The sequence below is a fragment of the Stereum hirsutum genome, assembly GCF_000264905.1.
Source record: "Stereum hirsutum FP-91666 SS1 unplaced genomic scaffold STEHIscaffold_13, whole genome shotgun sequence".
In the NCBI taxonomy this organism is placed as follows: Eukaryota; Fungi; Basidiomycota; class Agaricomycetes; order Russulales; family Stereaceae; genus Stereum; species Stereum hirsutum.
In genome coordinates, this window is record NW_006763143.1 from 1,661,483 (window position 1) to 1,679,535 (window position 18,053).

The following is an 18,053-nucleotide window of genomic DNA, read 5'->3' on the forward strand; positions in this document are numbered from 1 at the left end:
TATGTTGATGAAGGTACGTGTTCCGATGGACTGTCCTGATTTGTACTCTCTTCGACTCGACGAAGGGAGTTGGGCTAATGAGAAAGGGAGGCCCGCGTGAACACCTTCAGAAGTATAGTACAAAGAAGTGGGACGATCTTGTGGTGAATAATGAGCTGAAGGGGTGGAACGAATTGGGAACGAAACTGAGAAAGGACGACGCTTCTTGGCTCCTCTTGGATTTCCTCTGCTCTCGACATCTATGGCCCTGATGCGCAGTCCACCCTTTTCTCGACCCCTACCGCGACCGGGACCACGACCATTCGGGCCCTGAAGAATTCGTCGAGGACACAGCCTCTTGGGAGTGGAGCTCAGTATTTTGCTGTCCGCTTATCTGAGTATCGTTCTCCATTTTTCTCTTCATCGCACGAAAAATGTCGAAACACTATTTCTCTTCTACTTAGATCCATACATTCCTTGTTCGTGTACCCTTTGTGTTGCCGTTTATCTCCCCATTGTCGTTCGTCGCTCTTCTGGTGTAGGCAGATAAAGCTAAATCCCCATGAAAATATAATTTGGAGAAGGAAGATAGTGGGTGAAGCACGAACGGGGCCAACAAAGGGTCGTGGAGGGCGAAATAAAAGACAGCCGATGGATTCGGCGAAATGGCACAGCACGTGAAGCAAAGAGGCGTTAGAGGATGCGGGAAAGACAACCACGGGATAGGAGATACGTACCTCGACTCTGGAGCCTCTAGCGTAGGGATGACCACCGAGAATAGTTGTTGGTCGTTGACAATGCGCCTCTGATGGCACGGTATGGATGGAGACGCGCACAAACTTATCTCTTGAGAGTACCATCGCGATGTTGGGGCCCAAATGTAGCGAGTGGTATGTTGACAGTCGGACCAGCGCACGCGACTGCGTACTTGGAAAAGTGTTTCTTCCTTGCATCAAACGAAGAGTCATGCCCACCGAGCGAATCGAGATAGAAATAAAAAAGGGATATTGTATAGCCCTACCTACTTGTATGAATGCATCCAGACCTTCCCAACGCAGCACATTCTCTTTTCGTCAGCCCCGTCATTATCTCTCTGCGCTCTGTTTCCTCTCCTTCCCTCCATTCGCCCCGTCTAGCCAACTTCCCCACCCGACAATAACCGGCTCCAGCTTCTCTCCCATCTTCCTCTCGTCACCGTCCTCTACATCTGTAATCGCCAAGACACCCCATAGATGTCCTCACTCAAGCCCCTCCTCAAAAATGGAGTGAGCACTCGCACCCAAACCTCGCCCACTCACTTAACCACCAATAGCTCCCCTTTCCCCCCTTCCTTCTCTGGCGAGTCTGTCTCGTTATCGCCTCCTTCTACCCCGCCAAAGCCATCATCGACGGTCCTCGCATAACCCAACAACGTCTCCCCACTCCTCGCCGGCGAAACTGAAGGCAGATCAAAGACTACATGGCTGACGTTCGGATCATCGTCTACAAAACTTCGTCGCGCGATCTAGCACGTAGATTGAACAGGTATAACCAATGAGACATGTGAGATAAGAGAGAGACAGTATTGAGATATGCACAGTCCGTAAGTCCCGGCGAGCTTGTTGACCTGACCATCACCTTCCTTGCATTCCTTGTACTGAAGCTCGAGGAGATCGTCAATCGCCATCCCGATCTCGAACGCCGTCCTAGGGTCAGCGAAAGGATCGATTCCACGGGGGATCCAGCGGGCTTTCTCTTCAAGATCTTTTTGACTAAACACAATTTAATGATTTTTCGAGAGCTGAATAGAAAGGAGAATAAGTACTTACAGCGCAGCGATGGCCTGAGGATCGTCGGGGCCACTCAGCCTGAGCTCAGCCTGGGCATCTGAACTCGAGTTAGGTGAAGAGCCTTCTCCTGAGGAAGATGGAGCGGTATCTGTAAGTACGGCTACAGCAGAGGGAACGGATGAGGGAACGGATGAGGCCATGAGAGAGGGAGGGGAAAAAGACGGAGGAGTGGCAGAGGAGAGTGGCGAGGTATAAAAGTATCTTCGTGAATGCAGCGGAGAATCAGCGGAGTTTAAACCCCAGGCCCGAGGTCCGGCCTTTCGCTCTTCCTTTCTGTTCGCTCCGGATCCTTCGTATCACCCATTTCCTTGACCGGTAAACAATTTCAGCCATTTTGTTTCTTCATCTCGATACCACAGAAATGCTTTTGTAAAGTACCCATCTGTCTCTCTTGTCTGCTCTCATGTCAATCTTGGGCGATGTGCTCGAGCCTCAGTTCAGTTGAATTTCCGGACTCTGAGTATCTCGCTTTCATGCACTGGATTTACTCCAAGGAGTGAGTTTGACTGAATTTTGAGACATTTCCAAGATGGAATTGATATTCTTGTGTATATTGGTGACCTCTCTGATAGCTGCCTTCTCGAGACATCTTCTGTTTGCAAAGACATCGCTGTCTCACTCCTCTGTTACGGTGGCACTCGCCACAGTTGTTGGGCTTGCATCAACTCCCAAACTGGAATGACTCTGCACTGTTCGGCACATATCTGCAACTTTGACTCGGCTCAGCTCGGCTCAGCTCGGCTCTCTGTTCCGAATTGCGAACTCCTCAGGTAACTTCGCAATCAAACATCTTGTCTGTCAGCCTTTTAGACTCGGATGTCCATGTGGAACCCCGGCAAGATCTACCTGTGGCAATTTGGGGCGCTGTGTTTTGTTATATCATCGTCCCTTTCATGATTACCACCCTCTTCCCGTCGCCCACATCTCCGTGTCATATTCTCCTCCAACGAAACTTGCTCACTCGCCATGCCACAATGCCAAGGTTGTAAAACTGATTTCAGCACTACTCGCCAGCTTAACGGTCACCGCCCAACCTGCAAACAGGATAAAACACGCTCTCTCATACCCAAGAAACGGTCAAAACCGGAGGATGTCCCAGCAAGATCGAGACACACCCGTTTCACCTCTGATCCTGGACCTTCTAACGAGCCTGTCGCCTCAAGTAGCGGTTTAAATCAGGTATTAGTCACGTCGTCATATATAATCTCTGGGTCGAAGCCTTATTAGCATCTCAGCCCGATGACTACATTAGGGATGCGGCTGGCGACCAGTCTATATATATCGAGGACAATGCAGAGACTCCTCTTGAGGTATGTATTGATATCCTTCATACGTTGTAAAAGCCTAAAGTTTGTGATTTATTGATCCAAACGCCTCCGCCAATTCCTACCATCGCTACCCGTTCTGGACGAAGAATCCGTGTGCCAAAACATTTCGTCGACTTCGTCCCAGGTTACCAGATAACCCAGCTATCTCAAATTCCTACCGAACGCCCCACTCCTGCCTTGACTCAGCCGGCTGCTCCTCCATCTCCCTCGCCAGCACCTGAGTCACTACCAATCCGTCCATCGTTCACTACACATCCTGACGAGCTTGGGCTCTATCGTGTGTATCCTCACAAGCCAACGACTGTGCCACGCAATCCTGCCCTTCATGATGTCTGCGATTCGTCCACGCTTCTTCAGCAACAGCAGTCTTCGGTCTCTACTTCAGCTTCTGCATCTCAGGCGGTCTTTCTTCTGATCTCCCTTCCGATCCTGCCAATCTCTATGCACCATTCGAAAATATTGGTACTGCCTTGACGATGTATTACCACTACTCAGGGCCTAAGACCAAGTCATGTTCTGAGACAACTCGCTTGACGAAGCTAGTGCAACATATCCCCGCCGGCGATGTCGCCAACTTCAATTTCGAGCGGGAGAACACCCGTCTCGACACGTACCTTGATGACAACACTAATCCATTTCGATCTGACGACGGCTAGATCGACTCATCTGTAACGATACGGCTTCCCAAGGGCAAGGACCATTGGAATTCGGAGCAAGATGCTCCGCCACTGGAAGTCACAAACATCCGTCATCGCGACATCCTTGCTATTGTTAAACAGGTCTACGAAGATCCCGATATATTCCCTTCCCTTCACAATACTCCTTTTGCTCAGTTTCTTAGGCCCTCCGATCCGGAGTCCGTGCCCGAACAGGTCTATAGCGAGGTTTATTCATCGGCTGCAATGCTCGATGCTCACGCCGAAATCACAGCACTGCCTCGCACGAGTCCTGACGACATCCACAAGTGCATTGTTGTCCCGATAATTCTTGGATCGGACACGACACATCGAGCTCAGTTTGGTGCCGCCTCCCTATGGCCGGTATACATGATGATTGTCTCCTTGTCTAAGTATGTTTTTGGGAAACCAACGTCAAACTCATGCCATCATCTTGCATACCTTCCGGAGGTGAGCGATCTGTGTTTTGTTACTTTCTATCGGACCCTCTCATGATGTTGTACCGTTTATCAGCTTCCAGACTCGCTTCAAGATACTTATCGCAGCTACTACCAAGATGGCGCAAAGCCCGAAGTCCTTACGCATTGCAAGCGCGACCTCTTCCAGGCTATCTGGGATTTATTACTGAACCCGGAATTCCTCGAGGCCTACAAGAACGGATTCACTGTTCGCTGTGGCGACGGTGTTTTCTACCGTCTCTTCATTCGTTTTTTCGCTTACATTGCTGATTATCCCGAGAAGCATGTGTTCTTTGCGCATTCTGGCTGCTATTCTCACTGTGACTGATTGATAGTACCTTTGGTCGCTCATGTAGGGTACTGATCGCCAACATCAAGAACCTCGGCCTCTGTCCATGCCCGTCTTGTCTTGTTCGGAAAGATGACATCCGCAAGGTAGGGATGAAATCTGATATGAACACTCGACAGAACAAGACTCGTATCGATAGCGAGCCTCGTCGAATCGAAGTCGAAGATGCGCATCGTGCTATTCATGAATCCGGTGTTCCAGTCAACGCAGCACGCATCGACAACATTCTCAAGAATTCTGCAGTGCCCACACGGGTAAGTAGCATCTCCAGGCTGCTTGAGTTCTATGTCTTAGTAACCTCATCTGCATATTAGAATGCTTTCTCGAAGCTTGGCCTCCTGAGCGAGTTCAACTTCTACGCTGCTGGTAGATCTTCTCCATGAATTCGAGCTTGGTGTCTGGAAGGCAATATTTGCCCATCTCATTCGGATCCTCATCGCCCTCCAAGAAGATGATGATAAAACATTGGATGAACGGTAAGTCGTCCAGTTTGCGTCATTAGAGACTTACCCCGCTCACTGTCGAGCACACTTCCACACACTTAGGTATCGTCAAGTTCCTACATTCGGGCGCGATACAATTCGCAAGTTCCACACAAATGCATCGGAGATGAAGAAACTCGCTGCTAGGGACTTTGAGCATCTTCTCCAGGTAAGCATTATCCACCAATCATTCAAAATACTCAATAGGTTTAGTTTATCGGACTGCTCAGTGCGCGATTCCTGTTTTTGAGGGTCTGTTCCCCGGCGATCACGACAAGATCGTCTCCGACCTCCTCTTCGACCTCTCTTCTTGGCATGCATACGCCAAAATGCGACTCCACTTAACGTCCACCCTCCTCGAGTTCGACGATATCTGCATCGAAGCCGGAAACTCGCTACGCAAATTTGCTGATAAAACATGTCAGCATTTTACGACGTTCGAGCTCCCTCAAGAAGTTGCTGCACGGAAACGACGGGAGGAACGGGCCAGAGAGAAGGCAATGGCTTTTACTTCCTCGACATCACTTCCGCCGCCACCGCCACCTATCTTCCAACCTGCGTCCGAACCGATTGAAACCATTCAACCTCGCCACTTGCAGGACTCACCGCCTTGCTGACTACCCGAGCATCATTCGCCGAAGTGGTACGACCGATGCTTATAACAGTCAACTGGTGAGCTCTCGATTTCTCACGTACTATTGACACCAATAATTCCGTCTCGCTTACATATTGTATATTCCTCGGACAGGTTGAGATGCAGCATCCAATCTCCAAGAGAAGATTTGACCGGACTAACAAGAACAACTATGTTAAACAGATCGCTCAGCAAAAAGCCCGGGAGCGCTTTATGCGTCGTCTGTTTGCAAGGATCGAGAAGGAACGTCCGGAGATTGCAAGCACAGACATCAAGCGCAGCGTTCACCAAGATTCTTCGGCGGACAAAGAATCTTCCTCAAAGGAATCAAAACGCTCTGCTGATGCAGACGAAGCTTTGCCGTACACCAAACCCGAGGACCACCATCACATCGCGCAATCCGTGGTTCGTTCGCCGCTGTGTGGCACCGCCGCGTTTGGCGGCGGAGCTGCCCGGCGGGCCTGATTACGTACTGCGTCCCAAAATATCCTGCATCACGATTCACGAATTTTGATCCCGCTTGCCTCTTGCCCGGAAGCGCTGGTGGCCGATTATGGTCAATTGTGATGCGCCGAAGTTGGTCTCCGTCGCGTCAACGCGTCGAGGCGCTCTCTCGCTTTCTTTCATCACCTGTCTTTTCACCTCGCTCTGTCCTTCGCACCAATGCTATCTAAACAGGTATTCCATTCGCTCATTGGCTCTCCAATCCGTGTAAGTCATTAACCATACTCTTTTCCTCTCTTTAACCATACACAACGAATAACAAGGCATTTGACCACTTCGTGACTGGCACGCGTGTCAACGCAGTCGCTGCTTTTGGCTTGAATTGCTTTTCTCAGATACTGACCAACGATTTCTCCTAGTCTATATGTCTACCGGTGAAAGGTCTATCCAGATCCGACAAACGCCCGCACCAGACATTTCGGTCGGGGCACATGTATTGGCTCGGATTCGTTGAGCCGAAGAGAGCAGTCTGCACTGCAGAAGCACAGAACGTGGCCCAGATGGCATAGTGCCACTCGAGGTGCTTTCTCTCTACGTAGTCGCGAACGCTCGGTTGTGTACGCGACCCCAAGGTACGTCTTTCTGATTGCGCATTTCGTCGTCCATGTATTCCTGAGAAGGGCCACGACGACTGTGCCAGCCGCACCATGGCATAGCCTGATGTCGTGGTTGTCTTGGTTGCATGCGTTGACACGCTCAGTAGAGGTGCTGACTTGTTCTTCGTGCAATGCACAGCCCAGGCTTAGAGTGCGCCCTCGATGAAGACTGTCCAATCAATGTACCCGTCTCATCGCTCCTCTCCGAGACCATCACCGTTCCATCACCGCAATACCGTTCACGATATCACGTCAACTCGGTGGGATTGGTACCGCTGACCGTCGACACCGACACCTTGTTGCTTGGGTCGGGAACAGCAGCCAATAGGGATCGGGGTCGATGCCTGAAGCAAGTAAGTGTGCTGCGATATGTGGACAGGAGGTAGAAGTGGGTGGCGTGATCAGGTGTTGCTGAACATAAAGGGTAATGCAAACGTTCACGTCGACGATGAAAATGGTGCTAACAGCGGATGGCTCACGTTCGAACGTTGGTGGGGCGGCAATCTGCACGAGCTCTGCTGTGTGTTGACCTTGAGTCCGAAGCCGGGCTTCCTGATGTTGTTGATAACGAGTGTTTGCTTAGCGTTCTGGGGCAAGAGCTTTCAATACAAAATCTGATGATTGTGCAGTTGAGTGGCATACAATTGAAGCCTAGATAGTTACCGGGCTGTCTTGAGTGTTACAAAGTACACAACAGCGCACGACCATGCGATCAAGCACGGTCAAGGACAGTGGAAGAAATCTCCTCACTCCGATAGTGGTGCCACCCCGAGACTATGTGAGTTTGAGGCCAGGGTGAGGAGTGTGCACATCGGTAGTCAAAGAGAAGAATGCTGTGGTTGATACGACGCGTCCAACACACAAGTCAGAGTAGTAAAAATGTGTATCTGTAGCAGTACGTAGACTAAAGATTATGCCATGTACCGTAAAAGACTCAAAGTGCTCCGAATACGCCATCGGACAATACATCCTCGTCCCTATACTCCTCCTCAGACCCGAGATTGTAGAACTCGTCGTCCGAGTCAGGATCCGAATCCGAATCCGTCTCTTCATCCTCCTCATCATCGCTATTCTCTTCCTCTTCATCAGCCTCGATTCCCCCTGAATCCATGCTATCTTCACCCTCTGTTTCCCATTGCACTGAACTCGCAGTGGGTGCCTCACGTCGGAGCACGGCGTTGCAAGAGACCGTACTTCGATGGCCGACCCTACTTCCACGGAACCGCATGACCATATCTCGGTCGACAAACCTAAATACAGGTGAGTGGTGAAAAACCTGAGTAATCCGACGTTTGTGAGCATAGGAGGAAAATGGACACCACATACATGTCTACATATGCCGAAGTCCAATCATTCTCCTCTTCCTCCTCGTTGTTACCGTTAGCACGAGCTAGAGAAGGGCTTGCGAGGAGTGTCGATGTCCGGCCATAAACAAACGCCGGGATAATGTGAGCGCTTCGGATAACGTTGGCAGGGCTGATGAAACCGAACGCATCTGGTTTGTCGTGAGACAAAGGACACTTGAGGAAGACGCTTCGCCGCCCAGCCCCAAACATTTACTGGATCCGTTTACCAGCGCACCCAAAGGAACTCCAGACGTTGCCAGTCCGAAGAGGACCCCCAAGCCCGTGGTGGCGTACCGTGCAGTGAAAAATACCAAGTACACGAGCGTACCAGTATGGGTGAGCACCGTTGTCGTGATTGTTAGAGAGTACCATGATATCGCGGCGTTTCTGGGGATTAACGGAGTCTTGTGCTCGACGGATGTCGTGCGTGGTGTAGTTGATGCGTAGGCGACGGTGGCGATATAGCCGGGGATTTCTACTTCGTTACGCTCGCGTGGGGTGAGCTCACGCTCTTCAATATTGAGCATACGGGCATGAATGTGATCTTCCAGGTGAGAGTAGAAGTCCTAGATAAAGTGGCCGGCTCGATTAGTAATTCATCAACCCAAACTTGAACTTAGTGCAGCCTTACCTTGCAAGCGGGGTCAGAGCGGTGTTTGTCGAGCCAAGAGCCAAGTTGGATAACATCACGCTAGAACGAACGCCACATTGCCTCCGTTGTTCCTCCGTTCCCTGTATCTACCATCCCTCATCGTTATACCCTCAATATATGCGCTTTTCAATTGTCTCTTTGCTCTCTAATGCTGTAGCATATATCAATCCTTCCCCTTTAATGAGTTTCAACCATGATCATGAAGGTATTGTCACTCTTCGGGGCTCTGCTGAATCTTAACCATTCTGATACTCTTGAACTTCGCGGTCAACAAAAAATCTAGCACCTGGAAATCAAGAAACAACTGGTACTATTCCACTTTGAATCTCTGTAATATTTCTGCTAACCATTCATCAGTCATCAATTCCAGGAGTCAAGACTTGTCCATCTCATATTCTCGCATAGCTCCAGAGTCGACCGTTGCACTAGGACTCGTGCTTGACCCACATCAGCTCGAACGCTCTGATTTTGTTCATTCTTATGATACATTTGCATCGAGTTCCAGCTCGCCTAGTCCTCTTATAGAATTATCAGATTTACCTGCGCACTTTGATCTTCAATGGAGCCCGTGCTACTAGCTTGTCATCTTCCTCTTGGACGTCTCGGGCTCAGACTCATGCACAGATAGCCTCATCCCTCCTGACACCTGAAACTTCGACAAGCTCTCTCTTAGAATCCTCGGCTTGTGAATTGCAGTATACACCACAGCGCTTGCCTCTGAATCTAGACGTACATAATCTTCTTCGCTTTCTGACTCCCACCGATCCAACTACAGGACCTACTCTCACATATAAATCTCAGGATATCAAGACTCGCATTTTCAACGGCACTTGGCAGCTCCTTTGTAGCGGATGTGATAGATGGATATCTACACGCTTTGATGGACGTGTTGACTTTGGTACTATACCCGGCCACTTCATTTCTCTAGACAATCATCGCTCTGGACGATATGCCTGTGAGAACGACGAAGGAGGAGGAGGAGGCATTGGAGATTCCCGCACATTTACGTTGGTCATCATTCACTCATTTCACTTAGGAGGTAGCGGGAAGCAGCAACAATGTTGACGGGCTAGCTACGTCTAATGCTAAACGGGCTAATTCGGGTTATAACGGGGGTAGCAGTGCTAAACGAGCGCGGAAAGGTGCTTGAGAGTTTGCTGCTTTGTTCTTGTAGGCGTTAAGAAATATTCATAGAATTCCTACAGTACTTTATGCTTATATTTGTTTTGCTCATATCAAAACATACAATGCAATGGTCCCCAGAGTAAAATATATAAGAACATTGACTGCTGGAACGCGAACTACGGTACATGCGAGGAGGAGCACATCCAGTGTGGCAACGGCTCGCCACTCGAACCGGATCTGATGAGCGGCGCGAGGCCACGCGAGATTACGTACTGCATCCGGAACGAAACACCTGTCACGGAATCGAATCCCGCTTGCGTCTTGCTTCCGGGTTCCGGCGGCGTCTGAGAAACGCCGGTGGCGCGGATGCAAATCCAAAACCACGCGTCAGAAATCCGCGGTTTTGCTGATTCGGAAAGTTGCGATCTCGCATGCTTTCTGAAGGCGCTGTAAGGCTTTCGCGGTTTCGCTGATAACTCGAACAGGAGAGCCAGTGAGTCATTCAGGCTTTCTAGCCCCTGTTTGTACTGAATTTGCTACTGACTATTTCTAGTGTCTACAGATGGAGTTGGCTCATACATGGACGCTAGCGACTCGCAGGAAGACGAAGACAGCTCCATCTTTCGTCAGAAAATTCGCCGATTTGCTTATTCTTCTCCATCGCGCTCTTACAAGATCCCCTCATCGCCTCAGCAACTCAACCGCCATCTCGCTTCAGACACACGCCAACAGTCCCGAGAACGGTCTCGTCGATTTGCTGGCGAGCTATCGTCACTACATATATCGGAGAGGCAGGTCTCTTCAATTGAAGCATGTGTCTGCTGCAAGCGACGATGGACGACAAGAAAGACGGTCAAGGATAAGATTTCACACATGAAATCTTGCTCAGTAAGGCTTCGTATGTCACCAGACAAATTGGAGCTCCTCTTGAAGGACGAAGTGTCACGGTCTCCAAAGTTCCAGCGCATAGACAGTGAGGAACACCAGACTCTAGAACACTCAGATATCACTGAACCCGCTACAGGTCGCGTATCAACCATTCAAGAGTATACAACCGTCACGTTACAACCGCCACCCATTCCGTTCGAAGGAATCATATCACAAGCTCGCAAGGTTCTTCATGGGGGTCCAGGCATACATCTTTGCCACGAATCACATCCTCTGAAGCGACCCCTCACACCGCCTTTCAGCCAGAGTAAGTTGGGAATGCGATACAACATGGGCGGGTCCCCCTATTTTTGGAACAATTTAGGCTCCGATAATATGTCGGAGTCTACTCAGAGGTACGCATACACCAATTGATAACGACTCTAACTAAACTTAACAGCGAACATAGGAAGGAACGACTCTGTTGAGATTGGGTGTCTTGCTGGGTGCACCTCAGTGAGGGATTTATACTCCCGTTCCATGGTACTTGCCTTTCTCTTGGATTCTTCGCAGGGTGAGGACAGGAGCAAGGAACAGGACGCGTAACAGGAAGGTGCAGGACAGGATCAGATGGTGATGTTGTATTCTATTTTACATCAGATCGAGATTGTACGGTCAAGGCACCAGTCCTGCTTGTATACACCCTCTCCATGGCCAGCTTGCAGTGAGATCCAAGAATTCTATCGACTCGTCTTGCCCCGTCCCACACATCATCACTATGAAAACTCGTCTCCACACGTCTGCGAGCGGTGTGGCGTAAGCGAGTGGTGTGGCGTCAGATATAACGGATGGTAGGCCGTGTGAGGACTGATCCCTGAGGAGGAGCGGGAGGATGATCCGGCCTCCGCTCGTCCATCGGGACCCAACAGTAACTGACACTTTTTGCGATTACAAGAGCAAGAGAGTAAGGTACAACAGCTTGTGCGAAGCGATTGTTGCACCTCGGCATCGTCAGCTGGGCCAAACGAAGGTTCAAATGAGGCAGCCATGTCGCGGTCGAGCGTTAAGTCCCCCACTAGAACATCTTGCATGACTTGCAAAAGGCCCACGTCTGTTCGACGACAGATGTAGGGAATAATTTTACTGGCCTGAATGGCGAACGCCAAGGAGTTCGACAATGTAGCTCTCCGTAGCGGTCGAAGTTGTCGGAGAGCGTACTTGGTTATGGTGGTGCCTTGCCGGCAGTGGGCCCTCGAAGAAGCTGTTTTCTTGCTCGTCATGTAGCTTGTCATGCTAGGATATAACTTGTACTCGAAATGTAATGTGGGACGATAATATCGTCAGCCTGAATTGTAATTGAGGACGGTAACGTCGTCAAGCCAGTCTCTGACATTGCCCCCAGCCCACAACAAATGTGCGCCGCCAGTGAGGAGGGGGGCGTGTTGGTATCGAGGTCCGATCCCGAAACCCAACATTCGGGTGGTTCTGTACTCGAAGTTTGGAGGATTTCTGTACTTTTGTGGATCGGGCAGTCCAAATAAGGGCACCTTCCGTACTTATGAGGGATTGGACCTTCCCCCAGACGAACGCCTAAAACACTGTCAATTTGACACAGAATGGTCCGTGTGGTGGTGTATAGTGTTGGAGAGTGGCAGTTCGCGGCCGAGCATAGGCATATGCAACAAACTGTAAGCATAGCGATCAGATCTAGGCAGTCCTTCCAGCTTTCCGTACGCGTCAGTCATGTACACACAGGATCGGACCTCACGTCGCATTTGCGACCAAAACTGTACATATAAGGATCGGAGCTCGATACCAATACGCCCCGGCCTGAAAAATAAGCGTCAATGTAAAGCTTGAGCTCGAGCTGGACGCGGACTTAGAATTCACGATTTTTCAAATTTTGCCCAACGCCTCTGCCTTCCTTCCTTCCCTCCATCCGCATGCACTCTCGTTTCCTCTATCAACTCTCAATGGATCCCGAAAGTCTTGGATCTAGTGCCAGGATACAGACACGTTGAATCATACTCCAACCACCCTCGGTGCCCCGCGCATCCTTCCAGATCCTTCCCCGCTCGGAAGCTCGCCCGAAACAGGTGCAGAAATTTGCAAGAATGCTTACTGGTCCAGCGCATGTGCCACACCTGTACATGCAAGCAATAATGCAGAGGACTGCAGACATCCCGTCGAGATCCGGAGCGGAGAAGGGCGCGCAGGGCACCGAGGGTGGTTGGAGGACCAACGACGTGAATGTTAGGATCCTGTTTACTAAGTTGGGTAAAATCAGATAACAGAACAATAGCGGGAGTACACTGACGGCCAGCCCAACCCAGATTGTAAAAGGCCTGTCTCGCGGCGGCTTCCTTCGCTAACTGCTTACTCTTTCCAGTGCCGTACCCTTTCGGTAACCGGTCGACTATAATTCACTCATTAGGAACGGGAAGACACACCCAGAGCAGAGCCAACTTGGAGGGGGAGGGGAAGCGACGTTCCTTGTATACCACCTTCACCAACAGACAATTTCGAGCTCATTAATTGCATGTACACACAAAGAAATAAACAAGTGCAGCAACGGCGCTTCGCTTCCCCGTCTAATCTGGCTCTGCTCTGGGCGCTATAATACTGTCTAAATCACTCACCTAAACAGTTGACAGTCCACGCAGGCGGGTGCGATGGTCCTGTCGATTGAGCTTGCCACTCTATCGCGTGCTTTCTCTCGGCGGCAAGCTGATTGAATGCAGGGAGGAAGGCGGCCATGGGTTGCACTGGGTTGCACTGGAAATAAGTCGGAGCGGCGTTAACGGAGGGTCCGTTTGACATTGACGGTACCATTGGAATCGGCGGAGGTGCCTATGGCGGCGGACGTTGCAGATTCACAGAGCCGACATAACTATGAAAGAGAAGGAGCGTCTCCTACGGAGTTTTATCAGTTAGAGTAAGCAGATGAAGAAGGAACCGTCACAGCTTTAGGTTCCGTGAGCGAGTCGCGAGCATCAGGCGAACAGCGCATCTTGTCTCGCATCTTGTACGCAGTGACCCAGTCGTCGGTTTTGGCGTCTGAGAGGATGTCACCGATTTGAATCTGAGAAGATATATTACAGATAGTGTTGGATTGATTATAAGCAGAAATACATGAAGGCAGCGTGAAATGCAAGCAAGAGTTCATACCTCCAAAGTCGCATTGAGGATCGGTCGTTGATTGAACAAGGCAGATGTCACAGCCAGCGTGAGAACTTTCTGTTCGACACACGCGAGCCTCTCACTACTGTAGTTTTTCGACCAAGTGTTCGTCACGCATCACGCAGAGGGCGTCGGCGAACAGTTTTGGTCCCGGGGTCACGCATACACACGGGTTCACGAACAGAAAATCGTGATGAATCTGCGCTGAAAATCACCCAAAATTCAATTTTTGGGAACTAATGCGAACAATTCCGCTTGTTCGTCACGCGTGGCCCGCCCGAACGAACCGTGGCCCAGCGGTGGTCACGGCTGACATAATTATCCCACGAACACTTGGTCGAAAAACTACAGTATCACCAAAGTCCTCGTTTAGAGGCGCTCCAGCAAACCGCACCGAGCTGTGCGTGAAAACGTCCGACATCATATCGCCCTGAGACCCGGTTGGCTTCATTCCGGTGAATATAGAATAAAAAAAACTTCTTGAATGGATTTCGGGGAGTAGGCATCTGGTACGCAGAAGGTCCATCGGAGCTCATGCTCGAACCTACGGTTGAATCATGCCTTGAACGTTTAACCGAGAGAGAGTTGGTAGCGGGCGTTTGGGACGCAAACTACATCGAGAAGGACATAGTACACAAGCGGACGGGGTTTGAAGAGCACAGCGTGTCACAAAGGACGTAGAATTCGTAGAGCTGGTAATAGCTATTGCATTCTTCAGTTTTCCGTATCGATGCGGGATCCCTATGACACGCACCACGATCGTTGCCTGTTCTCGGCACTCGCGACTGAGACAAGGAACGTTGTTTGTTTTATGACACTCTGAATCAGGTTCGGGCTCGCGCAGAGACCCAATAAGAGATGGCAATTCCGCGAATACTAGACTGAGAGAACTGCGCGAGGCTGACTCTAATTCAGAAGATGAGAGTGTCAAGGACAGACGAGGTAGACGAACAGTCAGCTGCAGACAGCTACTGGTCAAACTCGGAGTCGTTTGGCAGGGCCGACCGGGATTAGTCATAAATCATGTGAGTCGCAAAATGGGCATATACTGTCACTGGAGGCAAAGTTCGATATCTCCGATGGAGATTTTGTGAACATAGGCTGACTTTACTGGAAAAATGATCTGCATGAGCTCCTCTACAAAAGCTTCCTTCGAATCGTCTTACTTGTCTAATTAACATTGACTCGATGATAATATTCTAGGATCCGACGCGACGCAACAGATATCCATTCCGAACTCTGCTCGCATCGTCTGGGAAGGCTATGACGGTGCACCTACTTGGTTGGTATCATCTGTGAACTCCCTTCGGATTTTGTGGAGAGACAGAAGGAGAGCGTCGGTGAGCGTGTGGGGAAGCATCTATCAGCGGCAGACGTCGTGCTTTCGGAACAAGATGTGTTATACCTCTTCACTTCCCCTTCTTACTTTCTTCTCTTCGCACTGCTCACGTTCTCGTCCCCATCGTCATTTAGTCGCCGACCTCGGTTTCATCTGGCCCCCAAACCGCATCGATTCTCAATGCCTCCGCCGTCCCCTTCGCCCGCCTGCCTTCCATCTGCTCGACCTCACCTATTCAGTCTTCCTCACCCAGAACGACCGCACGACCCTCCTGGCGGATATGGCCGCGCTGTTACCAGCTAGGACGCTCAACAGTGGGCCGACAAACTCGATGTATGACTCTGCGTTCTTGGTCAAGGAACAGAAAGGGGTGGCGAGGGATGGGAAGGAGACTGAGGAAAGGGAGAACATTTCGGTCGTTGTTATTTGGTGGGTGTTTGAGCTTTTTATATAAGACCTCCTCCTAAGATGTCTGGCCTGTGATGTTTCCGAGCTGACTATCATTTGTGCTGTTTATAGGTGGCACCACTCCAGACTGTGGTATGCTCCTCGTAAGTGGACTTCCCCGCCAGGCAGTAGCCATCACCGAGACCGGAGGGGTACGCATGAGCTTCTCATGTCCCGAATTAAAGAGGTTCGCTTGTTCTTCTCTCCTCGCCACATGACCAGCCCTGCTTCCTCCACCGATCCCCTTCCCACTTCATCTCCTATGCTTCATGCATCTTTCAACTTCAACTATACATTGTGACTTTCCAAGATATCCCTACAAAAATAACATTGACCTTGGCGGAGGCTCTATCGGCCCCAAACCCTCATCTTCCTCTGGCAAAGTCACAATAGGCCCGGACTACGTCGGTCACCGCGTCCAACAGTCCGCCACCGTATTTGGCGGGACCACACCACCGCGACAGATTACGCTGTCTAGGCACAAAAGCTCGGCGGTCAACTCTGAATTTACTCTCCCTGCCTCAGTTCATGCTGTGGGCGAATTCAAGTGATGAAGATGCTGGAGAGATTGATTGATACGATGAAGACGAATGCGGAGGACGTGACAGTGTTGCTCGTGGGTAGCAGTGCGGTCTTGGTTCCGGTGGATGAGGGGGAGAGCGCGAGTGCGGAGTTTGCGGGGTGGCGAATGAGATTGGGACTGGTAGGTGCTGCCTTGTCTTTTCGTCTCACTGTGTTCGTTCACTCCCCACTCCCCGCTTCCCTCTCCCATGTCCTTGACATTCTTTGACTGGCTTGCTCTCCTATTGGCCTGTATTGACGGGCACTATGAGTACCATGGTCCTTATCGTCGACAAATCAATGCAGACGCTCTTAAATGAGATATGTGCGAAGGCGGTGAATGATACGGTCGAGAACGGGCAGTCACGGAGACGGTGAAGATCGCGGAGATCGATTCGATTTCTTTTCAGCTTCGTGCCTTTTTTTCTCAGGTGATGAATGAATTATGTGCCCGTGCTGGTTGTGGCTTGGCCTAGGTGCCTTGGTATGATATGTGCAGTATGTGGCGAATAAGTCGAGAGTCATCGTTCAAGGTAAGTTCTTCGTCTTTATCGCAACCAAAAAAATACTAGCCAGCTGACTGACCTGTCGTGAACCAGAAGTGGGAATGCATCATTTCGGAGGTGGATCTCGAGTGGATCAGTGCCGGATGTTACATTCTTGGAACTGGTGCGAAATATTCATCGTTTCCAGTTCTTCATGCAACCTCTCCACTCTTTTCCCTTATGCCTGCTGTAAACTCATGCTGACCATGACTACTGGCAGCCCGTTACTCCCTTCAAGAAGTGACGACTCCGCGAGGCAAACTTCATATCCCTCACTCTAGACTATGCCTTTTTGCCGAAGCAGCTGATGCTTCAAAGTATGGAACGTAAGCTACAATATGATACACAGCTTCGTCCGCGTTATTTGTACAGTCCCTTGTTCATTGGCCCTGCTACTCCACCTGTACATCGCTTGTATTATAGCTAACGAGACCGTGGACTATGCTTACGCCGCCGAGAGTCTCCGAAACGATAAACCCATTCTACAGGTAGGACTTTGTTTACAGTGAGCTGCAACAACACCTACCTATACAACACCCGTTCCTATTCCAGATCCCCTCCGGTCGACATCGGAAGACAGCAGACGACTTGAGCACCACCAGCATCTCGCAGCATCTGGAATCACCGCCGTTATTTCCTCCAAGAAGAACGTTTTCCAGTGCATTTTAACGTTATCGTGAATACACCGTCGATATCTCAGTTGGACCGAACTTGTCATATTCTACAATGGCCCAGCGGAAGGTAAGCCAAGACGGCCAAGGCCAGGAAAAGAGCGAACCAGAACTCACCTGCAGCTCTATCGATGTCCTCGTCCGTCTCCATCTCGAGAAGCGGTTCTCCCGGCCAACTTCCTTGGAAGGAGTCGCTGGTATAGCAACCAGACATCGGACGTCCTTTGCCTTTCTCGGTGGGCAGTCGGGCTTCATTCGTCATCACCTCAATGAAAACAATCTTGTTCTACACGCTCCGAACTTGTCCAGACAAAGACGATATGTGTTCTATGACGGCAGAATTTAATTGTGATTCATTTTTGCGTTGGAAGAAAAGAGGAGCCTGTGCTGTGAAGACGTCTTCGTACCATGATGGGACCCTCGTATGCGTTCTGATCGATCGTGTTTGATGTAGCATGAACAGCACCGAGTGGGTATGTGTGGA

The 18,053-nt window shown here is 50.3% G+C and overlaps 5 protein-coding genes across 5 annotated transcripts; 2 read left to right on the forward strand and 3 right to left on the reverse strand.

Moving 5' to 3' along the window:
* Window positions 1-1,273: 1,273 nt before the first annotated feature.
* Window positions 1,274-1,948, reverse strand: STEHIDRAFT_160237 (uncharacterized protein; the record flags this gene model as incomplete). Its single annotated transcript, XM_007307668.1, has 3 exons — window positions 1,274-1,483; window positions 1,586-1,730; window positions 1,788-1,948. The coding sequence occupies 3 exons, from the start codon at window positions 1,946-1,948 to the stop codon at window positions 1,274-1,276; spliced, it is 516 nt and encodes a 171-aa protein (XP_007307730.1).
* A 2,837-nt stretch (window positions 1,949-4,785) lies between these two features.
* On the forward strand, window positions 4,786-5,804 carry STEHIDRAFT_133509 (uncharacterized protein; the record flags this gene model as incomplete). Its single annotated transcript, XM_007307669.1, has 4 exons — window positions 4,786-4,874; window positions 5,166-5,271; window positions 5,333-5,661; window positions 5,702-5,804. The coding sequence occupies 4 exons, from the start codon at window positions 4,786-4,788 to the stop codon at window positions 5,802-5,804; spliced, it is 627 nt and encodes a 208-aa protein (XP_007307731.1).
* Window positions 5,805-8,467: 2,663 nt separating this feature from the next.
* STEHIDRAFT_37389 (uncharacterized protein) lies at window positions 8,468-8,650 on the reverse strand (the record flags this gene model as incomplete). Its single annotated transcript, XM_007307169.1, has 1 exon — window positions 8,468-8,650. A coding segment is annotated over one exon (183 nt), but the record flags the coding sequence as incomplete, so codon positions are not given.
* Window positions 8,651-13,988: 5,338 nt separating this feature from the next.
* On the reverse strand, window positions 13,989-14,457 carry STEHIDRAFT_63156 (uncharacterized protein; the record flags this gene model as incomplete). Its single annotated transcript, XM_007307227.1, has 2 exons — window positions 13,989-14,084; window positions 14,353-14,457. The coding sequence occupies 2 exons, from the start codon at window positions 14,455-14,457 to the stop codon at window positions 13,989-13,991; spliced, it is 201 nt and encodes a 66-aa protein (XP_007307289.1).
* A 1,168-nt stretch (window positions 14,458-15,625) lies between these two features.
* STEHIDRAFT_113739 (uncharacterized protein) lies at window positions 15,626-17,325 on the forward strand (the record flags this gene model as incomplete). Its single annotated transcript, XM_007307670.1, has 8 exons — window positions 15,626-15,774; window positions 15,865-15,896; window positions 16,138-16,325; window positions 16,349-16,495; window positions 16,830-16,886; window positions 16,953-17,022; window positions 17,119-17,224; window positions 17,271-17,325. 8 exons carry the CDS (start codon window positions 15,626-15,628, stop codon window positions 17,323-17,325), a joined length of 804 nt encoding a protein of 267 aa, XP_007307732.1.
* Between the last annotated feature and the right edge of the window lie 728 nt (window positions 17,326-18,053).